Source organism: Cyprinus carpio, chromosome B21 (genome assembly GCF_018340385.1).
Source record: "Cyprinus carpio isolate SPL01 chromosome B21, ASM1834038v1, whole genome shotgun sequence".
NCBI classification, from domain to species: Eukaryota; Metazoa; Chordata; class Actinopteri; order Cypriniformes; family Cyprinidae; genus Cyprinus; species Cyprinus carpio.
In genome coordinates this window covers 13,888,289-13,900,358 of record NC_056617.1, presented here as the reverse complement: position 1 = coordinate 13,900,358, position 12,070 = coordinate 13,888,289, and the positions used below count along the sequence as shown (strand labels likewise).

Genomic DNA, 12,070 nt, shown 5'->3' with positions numbered 1-12,070 from the left:
GGATGTTTTCATAGGGGTGGCCAGGAAGAGGCTAGTCTCGCGTAGCCAGACCTCCAGACTGACGGCTGAAGGTCTGGAATTCATGCCAGCTTTCAATGGCCGAGGCCCGACCATGAGGCCATTTGACCGACATGTCAAACAAACAATCACAGTTCATTTCATTCAGCGTCACATTTTGGGGTGTGGAAATGTCGCCACAATAACAGTTGTGTTGTGTGTAAAACTCTCGGACGTATTTGAAAGATTCTATGCCACGAACTTTAAATATTTCACATACTTTTAAAAGCTTCAGTGTTTAGTTGATCCTGATAAGCACTCATCATCACAGTTGTAAATACTATGGCTTTCTTCTTTCGTGAGGGGGTTCGGCGTCACGGCATCTTTGTTTCTGGACAGAACGTTAAAGAACGCGTCACACAGATCTACCGGAAATCCTCAACCAATCTGATGATGACTTCAACACTTGTGAAGTGTTTCCACTTTTGTGTCCCATATGCATCAGACGTTTAGCCAACGGTCCATGGGCATCTGAGGCTGAGACTAGGAAGGGGCCAGCAACCAGTTTGGGTTGGCACAGAAATCTTCATTATTTCTATATAGAAATGGATTTGACTATAAGGTACTGGACAGTTTTAGGACCTAAAACACAATTTATTTGTCTTTGATTGTTTGAGAGTTTTTACATTTGAGATATAATTACATGAAGTAATACTGAGTGAATGACAAATTTTGTGTTATTTTTGTATTCCCTAGGCTCCAGGCATTTTAATAAAATGGCTCACTATATTGCTCAGTCAGCTTGGTTCTGGGTCTTAAAACCACCAAAATCTTGTTCTCCATCATTGCATAGGCCTACTCATTGATGAGGCATGCAGATAACTATAGTCAACCTTCATTGAATTTTTATATAGGCCTAATCAATGAACTCTAAACAAGTTTAACATTCTATTAGTTGTCAAAATTAATTAATTGCAGCACTTTTGTCATACCTAAATCGAGATCTGTAGAAAGGAAGATAATGTAAGAATGTAAACTTCATTTTCTTTTCATTTTCGTACTTTACATATTAACAAAATTTAGCGCATATTTTCTAGTACAATTGCACTGTGCTCACATTTGGCCTATTTGTTCATTAAAATATAATAAAAAAATTTCATATCATCTTGCCCCATATAGATATCTAAAATCGAAAAATATCACAATACACACATCATTTGTATAATAAAAAAAATTATTTATTATCCCCCACAACATCCTCCTTCGCTTGACACTACCACAGTCTGTTTTAACATTATGCAACCGCTTTATATCGACATGAAAAAAAATAAATAATAATAATTATAATTCTAAACCGCCTTTGTGTATTATAGCAGTAAATTTAAACCGGAGAAAGCTTTGAAGCTCTATCAAAGCGCTTGGTGGGTAAGGGACCAAATAACAATTCCACCAAATGGGTTAAAACGTCTGATGTGTTTTAAATAAAATTACTTTTAACATTTAAGTAGAACATTTAAATATAACACATTGGCAAAATGTGAAGCTTGTATTACTATTGTTTTTACTATAGCCCTGCAGTGCAAACATTAATTTGAATGAATTATTGAACTTCGTTTTTTGTACTGTGAGACTTTATTAACAAACTTCATGAAAAATGCAGACAAATGACAGTCCTGGGGTACATAATGGACAAATGACAGGATAAATGAAAGACCTAAAATTAAAATTTAAAATAAAAAAGAAAAAAGTATTATATCAAATTATGTAATTGGCCAGCGAAGAAAGTCTGTGCTGCTGGAGATGCAGCCGGAAGTGCCACTGCAAGATGCCAGTGCCGCATTTTGCGCCAGCCCCTGATAACCGAGAGGATCATTTTTTTTTTAGCAGAAATCAGCTAAAGCTAACAAATCATCCACAATCCCTCTCAAAACACGTTCAGATTCCCCTGACATTTTGCGTTGCTTGAATCCATCTTCATATTCCCGCTGTAATGACAAGCTATTCTCACTGTCCAATGACAGTGCGTGTTACATTTACAAGCAAGAGGGTTGGCTATTCAAATCGAGGCGAAAGTTGATTGGTTACTCCCACATGTGTACTGTCCAATGGCATTTTTTTTTTAACTCAATTGACAAATGGATAAAGAAAAGCATTTGGCAAAAGGACAAAGAAAAGTAATTGGCAAATAGAGAGAGAAAAGCAATTGCTGAATGGATTTTTTGAAAGCGATTTAAAATGTGCATTTAAAAAGATTTATTAATGTACTTTTTATTATTTTGTTAATCCACGTTTTAAAACATGAATTCAGTAAACAGTTTTAAATTTTTCTATTTATTCATATGTTTTTTTTTTGTTTGTTTTATTAAACTATAATTAAAAACACAAATTAAATAAACATCTTTAAATATGTCTTTTAATTTATCCATTTAAAAAGTGTTTTATTTATATTCATTTTTATGTTTGAATTATTAAATCAATAAATTGATTCTTTATTTTATTTTTTAAGTGGCTCTCTCGGTCCTCCATGTGACACTGCCTCTGTTCATTGGTGCTCTTTGTAACATGATGTGGGATATTTTGTGTGATTCCCAATTACAGTGTCCCTTATGTTTGCTCTTAACATAGTATTCTTGGTAAGAAAATGACTTGTGTAAGGACTTGAAGTTCCACAGTCTCTATTGTCTTTAACTGAAATTTCTGTTTAAATGTTGGTGCCCCTTTAATGAAACCTGACCCAAGCAAGCAGTGACTTCTGTTTATGTAATAACCTCCTGTCCCTGCAGCAGGCAGGGCTAAACTTACTACTTTTTGAGATCCACCCAGACGTCTCCCTGCAATGGATCTTTAGCACAATATCTTTCATGCAGATGTTGTCCTGTATTGTAACGAAATATAGGCTGCTTTGTGTCAGTTAAAGAGTTTAGAAATAACGAAAATGGAAAGTATTAATACAGTAACCCAGATAAACTGGCACTCAGAACCGGAGAAAAGTGATGATGATCAGTCAACGTCAAGTTCACAGGTTGTTTGTGGAGGATGTCGAAAGAAACTCCGGAGTTTATTACCGGTGAATTATAAAGAAGAAACTGTAGAGCTGCTAAAACTGGCTGGACCAGTGGTAAGTGTGAACAGGTTTAAAGGCTCTTTAAACTATGCTTGTTGCCAATTAAATAACCATATATCGAGATGATTTTAATTCAGTGTTGATTGAAAAATGTTTTGTAAAGTTCAAAATTTTAATTTCTTTGAATGGAAAATTAACCTTGACAATAAAACAAAATAACGTAAATAAATTATATATATTTTTAAACATAATAGCAATAGGCATGACGTGATCACACTTTTAATTTTGTAGAATACATAAGAATATAAATATGCATCTTTAAAAATAGATAGATTTAATTAAGTCTGTCTGTCTGTCTGTCTGTCTATTTATAGATTCATCTACTGTATATAAATACATTTTCTTAGTCTTGTTTATAAAAAAATAAGCTGGAGGTTGCACCTGAATGTAACTAAATAGTAAGTTTAGCAGAATAGTGTAAAATAATGATCAAATACTTAGTCAGTACTGGCTGTAATCAGTTTTGTCTCAAGAATAGGGGACATGACAAATTATTATTAAAAATACTGTGGCTTTAACACTGAAAAAAGTGACAATGTCTTGTGGTTATCAGATTCACAAAATGTTTCCTCTCTTCGTGCAGTTTATATCTCAGCTGATGATCTTTCTGATCAGTTTTATCAGCACTGTGTTCTGTGGACACTTGGGGAAAACTGAACTGGCCGGTGTGGCTCTGGCTATTGCTGTGAGTTTACAAAACAACTTCACTATAGTGGCATTCATTAAAATGCTCATTACATTTGTAAATACTGTACATCCTTTTTGCTCACAGGTTATTAATGTGACTGGCATCTCCATCGGCTCTGGATTGGCATCTGCATGTGATACACTCATCTCTCAGGTCTGATAGTGAATGTTCAGTAATGTGAGTCATTTTACTCAGGTGTCATTTGAATTGAATTGTGTCCTCCAGACGTTTGGAAGTAATAATCTGAAGCGGGTGGGTGTGATACTGCAGAGAGGGATTCTCATCCTCCTGTTGGCCTGTTTCCCCTGCTGGGCACTGCTCATCAACACCGAGCCCATCCTGCTGGCTGTCCGACAGAGTCCCAGTGTGGCCAGGTCTGACACTTTCAGCATTTACTGGATGTTGTGCATTAAAAAATGTTCCTGTTTAGCAAAACGTACCTGAATCTGCTGATAAAACACTAGTTGTCAGGATATTTTAATGGAATTAAATTACACAAGTATTGTGAAATAAGTTGGTTTAAAGATAATGTCTTATCATCTGGGCATGTGACTCTCACATGGACCTATAGTTTATGTCAGTGAAGCTTCTTTAACTGTGTGTGATTATTTTCTCTCTCTCTCTCTCTCAACAGTTTGTCACAACTCTATGTAAAAATATTCATGCCTGCTCTGCCTGTGTGTAACACATTAAACATTTTAAATGTTTTCACTATAACTATGAAAAAATAATAAATTAAATCTATTCCACTATAAGTTCCACTATATGACTTTTAAAAACTTTTTAAATTTTCAGGCTGCCTTTATGTATCAGCTGCAAGGACGGTATCTTCAAAATCAGGTAAACCCAGTCAATGTTTTTCTATTGTTATTTTGCCTGAGTTTAGTTCATGTGTAAAAAGTGGTAACCAGCAATTGTTACCTTAAAGAGCTATTTTTACCTTATTTAAGCAATAAAATATATGCGTGTGTTTGTTTTAGATATGAGTGATTTAGATATGAAATAATATTTTTAACTTGAATAAAAATTGGTAATTTTAATGTTGCCATTTTTTTCAGTATAATGGTCTGTTTTTCTTTGTTTGTTTAGGGTATTATTTGGCCGCAGGTCATCACAGGAGCAGCAGGAAACATCCTCAATGCTTTAATAAACTACATCTTCCTTCATCTGCTTGATCTTGGTGTGCCGTAAGAAGCTGTCTAGATTCTGTTTATCCTGTTTCCAGGGATCTTAGATTGTTTTCATTTATTTCTAAAGAACCAAGGCTTAAAAGTAATAATGAGGTCATATATAACTTATATAACTTATTTTAATTCATTTTATTGTTGTTTTGTTTTCACATTTTTTCTAACTCACAGAGGATCTGCTGCTGCAAACACTATTTCCCAGTATTCCTTAGCTGTGTTTCTCTATGTATACATCCGCTGGAAGGGCCTGCATAAAGCCACATGGGATGGTGACTGTTTTATTTGGTTTTCAAGAGAGTGTATGGTTTATGATATAGGACACAAAAGATTTGCTCTGTTTTATAGTGCAATATGACATTCAAAACTTAAAAGAGTCAAGGAATGTGACTGATGTATTTTCACCACATGCCTTTTCACTACAAGCTAGTTTTGAAATGTTTAAATGTTACTAAAGTTTAATCTTTTTATATTATTATTATTATTCCATGAATTACACACCTTTTAAAAATAGTTTTTAACATTAAATAAATATTTCAAAGATGATTACGTAACTTGCGGGAGAAATATGTAACAGTTTTATGTCTTGGTGCAAAGTATGTTGTTTTCTTTTTTAATATTTGACCAGAAAGTTGTTCACTATGTGACTTTTTAAGATGATGTGGTGGAAAGTTCACTGAAATGTTTCTAATGAGTCATGTCTCACCAGGTTCATTTTATAACATACTGCCTTTTATAACATACTGCCTGGTACTCAGAGTTGAAATGTCATATCATTTTTCTAATCTTCATCTGTTATTATTGAATAAATAAATCTGGTATTTGATTTATTGTTAATTAGTCTGATATATAAATGTGTTAAATGTGTGTATTTTTCCCATGTATCCTAGGCTGGTCTCTTGACTGTCTGCAGGAATGGGGTGCCTTCATTCGCTTGGCTTTTCCCAGCATGCTTATGCTATGTGTGGAGTGGTGGACATATGAGATTGGTGGATTCCTAGCAGGTTTGCAATATATATTTTTTTATTTTTTATTTTTTTATGTAATTAAATTTGTTTGAGTCATGAATATATTTTTGATCTTGATGTATTTTATTGTTGTAGGGCTCATCAGTGAGACTGAGCTAGGAGCCCAATCTGTTGTGTATGAGCTGGCCACTATTGCATATATGGTAGGTGTACAAATGTTGGCTTAACCTGTAACAAAAACAAAATTTTACTTTTCAGGGGTTTTCTCAGACCCAACAGCACCAGTTTTTTTACTGGTCAATGGGTCAAGATATAAGCATTACATTCATATAAAAGATAAACTGTAATTGGAACCTGTTGACAAAACTGTGGAAATAAGATGTGCCACATTTCTGTTATTCCACATTCACTATTTACATTACTTAAAGTATCAGTTCTCTTTAGCAAATATTATTTTGTTATCCTGTGCATGGGTGGTGAAAACAGATACATGGGTTGGTAACAGCCACCAGATCATACATTGTAACTAAATACACCAGCCTTTTCTTTCTTTCTTTCTTTCTTTCTTGCTTTCTTTCTTTCTTTTAACAACTCACTGTAATATATATCAAATTGAACAAATTATCAAAGTATTAGATCCTGACAGCTGTAATCTTGCATATTCATATGAAGAGCATGCACAGGAATGCAGCTGCGTAACCTGTACCACTTTACTGAAGATTCAGATTTTCCCTCATGGCAAAGAGGCTTGTGTGAGGTTTAACTTAAAATCTGTAACAGTTGCCAACCACAGACTTAACCCATTCTTTAATTGAGAAAAATAAATCTAGCCCCAGAAATAACTGAAACACTGTACATGTACAGTTTGTAAAGTTTTAATAATAAATAAAAAAAATGACAAAAATCATTGCTGTTGAAATAGGACAGTAGAAAAATCATTTAAAAAAGAAAACAGTTACAGCAGCAATAAGTTTTGTTTCTGAACATCTGATAAATTATATTTTAATTCATTGGATTAAAGTACACATATTAGCTTGAACATAAGTTGTTTTCTTTTGTCATTCAGTTTCTTATTATTCTCACCTTTTAGTTTCCACTGGGATTTGCAGTGGCAGCCAGTGTGAGGGTGGGAAATGCACTCGGAGCTGGAAACACAGAACAAGCCAAGCTGTCTGCCAAAGTATCTTTAGCCTGTGGAAGTATGTGATCTGTTCATCAACAGCTTTTTCATAACTGATGCTTAAGATGCCCAAATGTTTCAAAGAAAAATTGCATAATTGAACTTTGTTTATTATAGAAATGCACATTTATATAGTTATTTGTTTATGGTTACTGGTTTTGATTTACCTTCATGCACTCTCAGAAAAAAAGGTACAGAAGCTGTCACTGGGGCGGTACCTTTTCAAAAGGCACACCTTTGTGCCTAAACAGTACTTATTTGTACCTTAAAGATACATATAAGAACCTAAAGTGTAAATATAAGTACCTAAAAGGTTCAAAAATGTACCTTTTGAAAAGGTACTAGCCTAGTGACAGCTTTTGTACATTTTTGTCTGAGAGTGTGGTGTGCGTTATTTTTTTTATTTTATTTTTTTCTAGTGCTGGTTTCTTGTGTGGTGGCAACCTTAATTGGAAGTACAAAAGATATTATTGGATACATCTTTACCACAGAAGAGTAAGTGTTTACAGAAATCTACTGTTCAGACTGCATTACACTAAAAAGCAATATAACATTTTACATTGGATATTGAGTATATTCCAAGAATTGTACATACAGTACTAAGAAGGTACACTTCTATTAATATGAAAAGGAGAAACTGCAACATGCAGTATGTCAGCTTGTGTAAAGAAGTCCCATCTTCTGAATAAATATTTTAGAATCGTATTGGGAGCATGTAATTGTGGCCATTAAAACATTCAACAATTAATATCTGATCTGTGTACTAAACTATCTCTCTCTACAGGGAGATAGTGCTCAGAGTATCAGAGGTCATGATCATGTATGGCTTCTTTCATTTATTTGATGCGATTGCGGTAAGATTTAATTTGTTCAATATTTTATTTATAACAAAATTTTGCACTAGAAAAAAAAAAGGATTGTTTTCCAGTATATCTGAACATCTGTAAATATAAATTTACTTTTTGAAATTGCATAAAATATTTAAACTCTAGACATTATTCATAAAAAAATTTTTTATTTCATCACTGGTATATTGTTTTTTCTTGTTTCATAAAAGTGTGGGGTTATATTCTGATGTCTGTATTTTGCTTTCAATCTTTGTTTCTGGTATTCACTTCAGATATTGTCAATGTCTGATATATATCTATATATATATTATATCTGTAGGGCATTACAGGTGGCATTGTCAGAGGTGCTGGAAAGCAGCTGCTCGGTGCTCTTTGTAATATTGTGGGATATTATTTTGTGGGATTCCCAACTGGAGTGTCTCTGATGTTTGCTCTCAGCATGGGCATAATTGGTAAGTGTCTTGGAAACACATTCAAGCCTGGGAAGCCACATGATAACATAAGAGTTTAATGTGGTGAAATAGAAACATTCTCAGTGGCTTTGCTTAAATACACTTGAACAACCTCTGTGTAATCAAAATAAAAAATCTCCTCTTTTACTTTTGACCAAAATAAATAAATAAATAAACTTTGAATTTTGAATGTGTGCCTGGGCTACATGCTTTTGAAAATGATAATAGCGTGACTGGCTATAGCAAGATTGTGCTACAATTGGTCAGTGAAGAGTGGCTATTATCTGATTAGCTGGAGTAGATGGTGGGTGGAGTTCACGCATTTGTGGATTTGTCAGTGCAATGCTAGAAATGTTTCAAAATCCACAAATGCATGCAGCAATCCATAAATGCACAGGACACGATTCACAAATGAATGCCAGGCAAAGTTGTGTTTGTGAAAAAAAAATTATATTTGTAAATATGTTTACAGAAAACAATCAGCAGCGCTGTGTTAACGATGTGATTACTAGCAGACTGAATAAAGCACACATCAGTCTCTAGAGTTTCATTACAGAACTTTGTATTTACGCAGTTTTGGGATACAATAATGCAGAAAAAATATACAGCAATGAAGGTGTTAAATTCTAAAACATGATGAGTGCAAAATAGACACACAATTATTATTGTATTATTTTATTGAAATCCCCTTAAATTACAAATACTAATTAAAATAATATTGAACTAAAATATAGTACATTCATTTAATTGAAAAAAGATTCACTCAAGGTGTTTGGTCACTTTTAACTGGCTAGGAATACAAGTGTCACTTGTAAGTTAGGAGCATTAGAGGGTTAAACTCAGATCCCATGCTGCATTCATCCATCCATCTTTTCTTGTCTTTTCTCTCAATTGTTAGGTCTGTGGATTGGGTTATTTGGTTGTGTTTTCCTACAGTCTTTGTTCTTTATCATCCTTATTTGCAAACTGGATTGGAAAAAAGCGACTCAAGAGGTGGGTCTATTTTCTTAATCCACATCTATATTCTGATTTGATAGATAATGACTTGTCTTTTTTTTTTTTTCAGGCCTTGATCAGAGCAGGTGTACAAGCCCCTAAGACTAAAGATGAATCTTATGCTATGGAAAATAAGGGCTGCACAGAAGGTACTTTCTGTCTGTGGTTTATGAAAAATGAACAAAACTGACTTCCCCTGTTGACTGATAAAATTGTACTTTGTCCTTGTAAAGAAGTACCACAGGAATCCCAGCACACTGAAGAAGGCCAAACAGATGCAAACTCAGATGTGGAAGGGCTCAGTGAAGGAGGAGGAATAACAGATGCTGGCACAAAGATCACAGTTGATGTGGTTTTGACAACCAAACAGCTTGTTATCCGTCGAGGACTTGCAGTTTTCTTCATGCTGCTTATACTAGCTGGAGGGATTGTGTTAAATGAGGTGCTCACTGGATTTCTCAGATGAGCAAAATAAATACAGAGCTTTGTCTGCAATCCATTTTCTTTTTCTTTTTTCTTTTTTAGAAAATCCACCATTGCCTGGGCCACCTAAGCAAAGTTAATAGTATTTGAGGTAGATGACTATGTTTTATTTATTTTTCTATTTATTTTTTAATTCCAAGCAGCCTTTTTACAATCTCTGGTATTTGATGTGGTAATTGTGTCATAGACTTGCACTGTGAAATTAAAACATTTCTGGAAGTGATGTTTTTTTGAATTTCAAGATAAGCTGTAATGGTTTCTTGACATGTATTTTTTATTTATTGTCAGTATTGGGCTTGATTGTCAAGCACGTTTCTGCTGAAGACCATTTTTACCCAGGACAAAAAATCCTGTGAATGTATAGTTCTTTTACTAAAATATATACTTGTTACTCATATTCTTGTCAAAAAATTTAGGACATCTAAGGGACCTTATTTCAGATATGCAGATTCTCTAGGAGAAAATTAGGTTACACTTAATTTAAAGTCTCCTTGGTACAGTGTAATTATACATTTAAGAACTTATATTTTATACTTATAACTTATATAATATTAATTAACTACATGTACTTATTACTGTATATGGTTAGGGTAAGGATTAGGGTTTGTTTTAGGGTCACTTGCATTTAATTATGCATAATTAATTGTTATTATAATATTAAGTACATGTAATATGTGTAACAAGGACACCTTAAAATAAAGTGTTACCAAAAATTATTGAATTAGCATTACCAACTTGAACCCAGAGAAAAGTCTGCATGGGGAAATCTTTAGCTTTTTCACAAAATTTCCATTTGCGTGGATTTCTGTTGACATGACTAGATTTTGCCTGTGAAAAATTGCAGCCTGTGTTTAGTTAGATTGCATGGTGTTGACCAGCACTGAAATTAAACTGTATGATCATTGTGTTATTGTCTTGATTTAAACGATTACTGAAGAATCACACATAGAGTGTGTGCCATTTGATGCTGTAACTGACTTCTGAAGGTGTAAAATGAGAACTATAGGCATTCATGCAAGTGCTATATGTTGAAAATGTCCAGTAATATGGGGCATATGCATTGTTTGGTCACAGATAGAGAGGTCTTGACCACCAAAGAGATGGATGTCAGTCGAACACTTGCAGCTTTCCTACTAATGCTTATAGAATCCTGAAGGATTAAATAAGCACATTCATTTCTTAAATGAGCATAACAATTGATAATTAATTCTTGTGTCAAAACATTTTTTTTCACACCAAAGATGTTAGGATGTATAATTATACCTTGTTGTTTTAGACTATTTGAAAATTCATACAAAGAGCATGATCTTATCCAATAACATGTGGACAGCTGATGTACAGTACTTAAAGGGGTAGTTCACCCAAAAATTTAAATTGTGTCATTTACTCACTGTCAAGCTGTTCCAAACCTATATAATTGTCTTTATTCTGTTGAACACAAAGGATTTTACACAATTCCATTTTATAACCACTTTTGAATGTAGACGGATGTTCAGTCAGATGGTGCAATTACATTTTCTACCAGCAGGGGCTGACGAGCTGAATAAAGCCACTGCTTAAAGGGATCATATGATGTTGCTAAAAAGAACATTATGTTGTGTATTTGGTGTAATGCAATGTGTTTATTTGGTTTAAGATTAAAAAAAAAAAAAAAAAAAAAAAATTCCACATAATGTACATTATTGTTGCTCCTCTATGCCCCGCCTTTCTGTAACACATAGATTTTTACACAGCTCATCGTTCTGAAAAGCAAGGTGTACGCTGATTGGCCAGCTATCCAGTGCATTGTGATTGGCTGAATACCTCAACTGTGTGACGGATATGTTACGCCCCTTAACATACTGTGATGCTGTCTCCAGGCACGACCAGACAAAACCCATTACAAATGAGGCATTTGTTGCATCCACTGGGGACATAATTACTGACTTATACTGTGTGATTTTACGCGTTGCATTGTGCATCGCGCCGCGTAAACATAAAACCATGTCTGCATTTGTGATCGGAGAAATGACAAACGACAAACTCTACACTGCTTAAAACGCGTTTGAATCATCAGTGGCAAATTCTTTAAAGAGCAGGTCATATGGTATTTTAAAGTGTCCCAATATTGTATTGGAGTCCCCTACATAAGGTTTAAATGCACCTAAGGT

The 12,070-nt window shown here is 34.1% G+C and overlaps 1 protein-coding gene across 1 annotated transcript; it reads left to right on the top strand.

Moving 5' to 3' along the window:
* Positions 1 to 2,800: 2,800 nt before the first annotated feature.
* Positions 2,801 to 10,825, top strand: LOC109094336 (multidrug and toxin extrusion protein 1). Its single transcript, XM_042748494.1, has 18 exons — positions 2,801 to 3,115; positions 3,705 to 3,806; positions 3,894 to 3,962; positions 4,035 to 4,183; positions 4,444 to 4,486; positions 4,605 to 4,649; positions 4,899 to 4,996; positions 5,168 to 5,265; positions 5,884 to 5,997; positions 6,097 to 6,164; positions 7,052 to 7,160; positions 7,561 to 7,636; positions 7,926 to 7,995; positions 8,309 to 8,441; positions 9,340 to 9,434; positions 9,508 to 9,586; positions 9,671 to 9,879; positions 9,963 to 10,825. The coding sequence occupies exons 1-18, from the start codon at positions 2,933 to 2,935 to the stop codon at positions 10,008 to 10,010; spliced, it is 1,788 nt and encodes a 595-aa protein (XP_042604428.1). The 5' UTR covers positions 2,801 to 2,932; the 3' UTR covers positions 10,011 to 10,825.
* Positions 10,826 to 12,070: the final 1,245 nt, after the last annotated feature.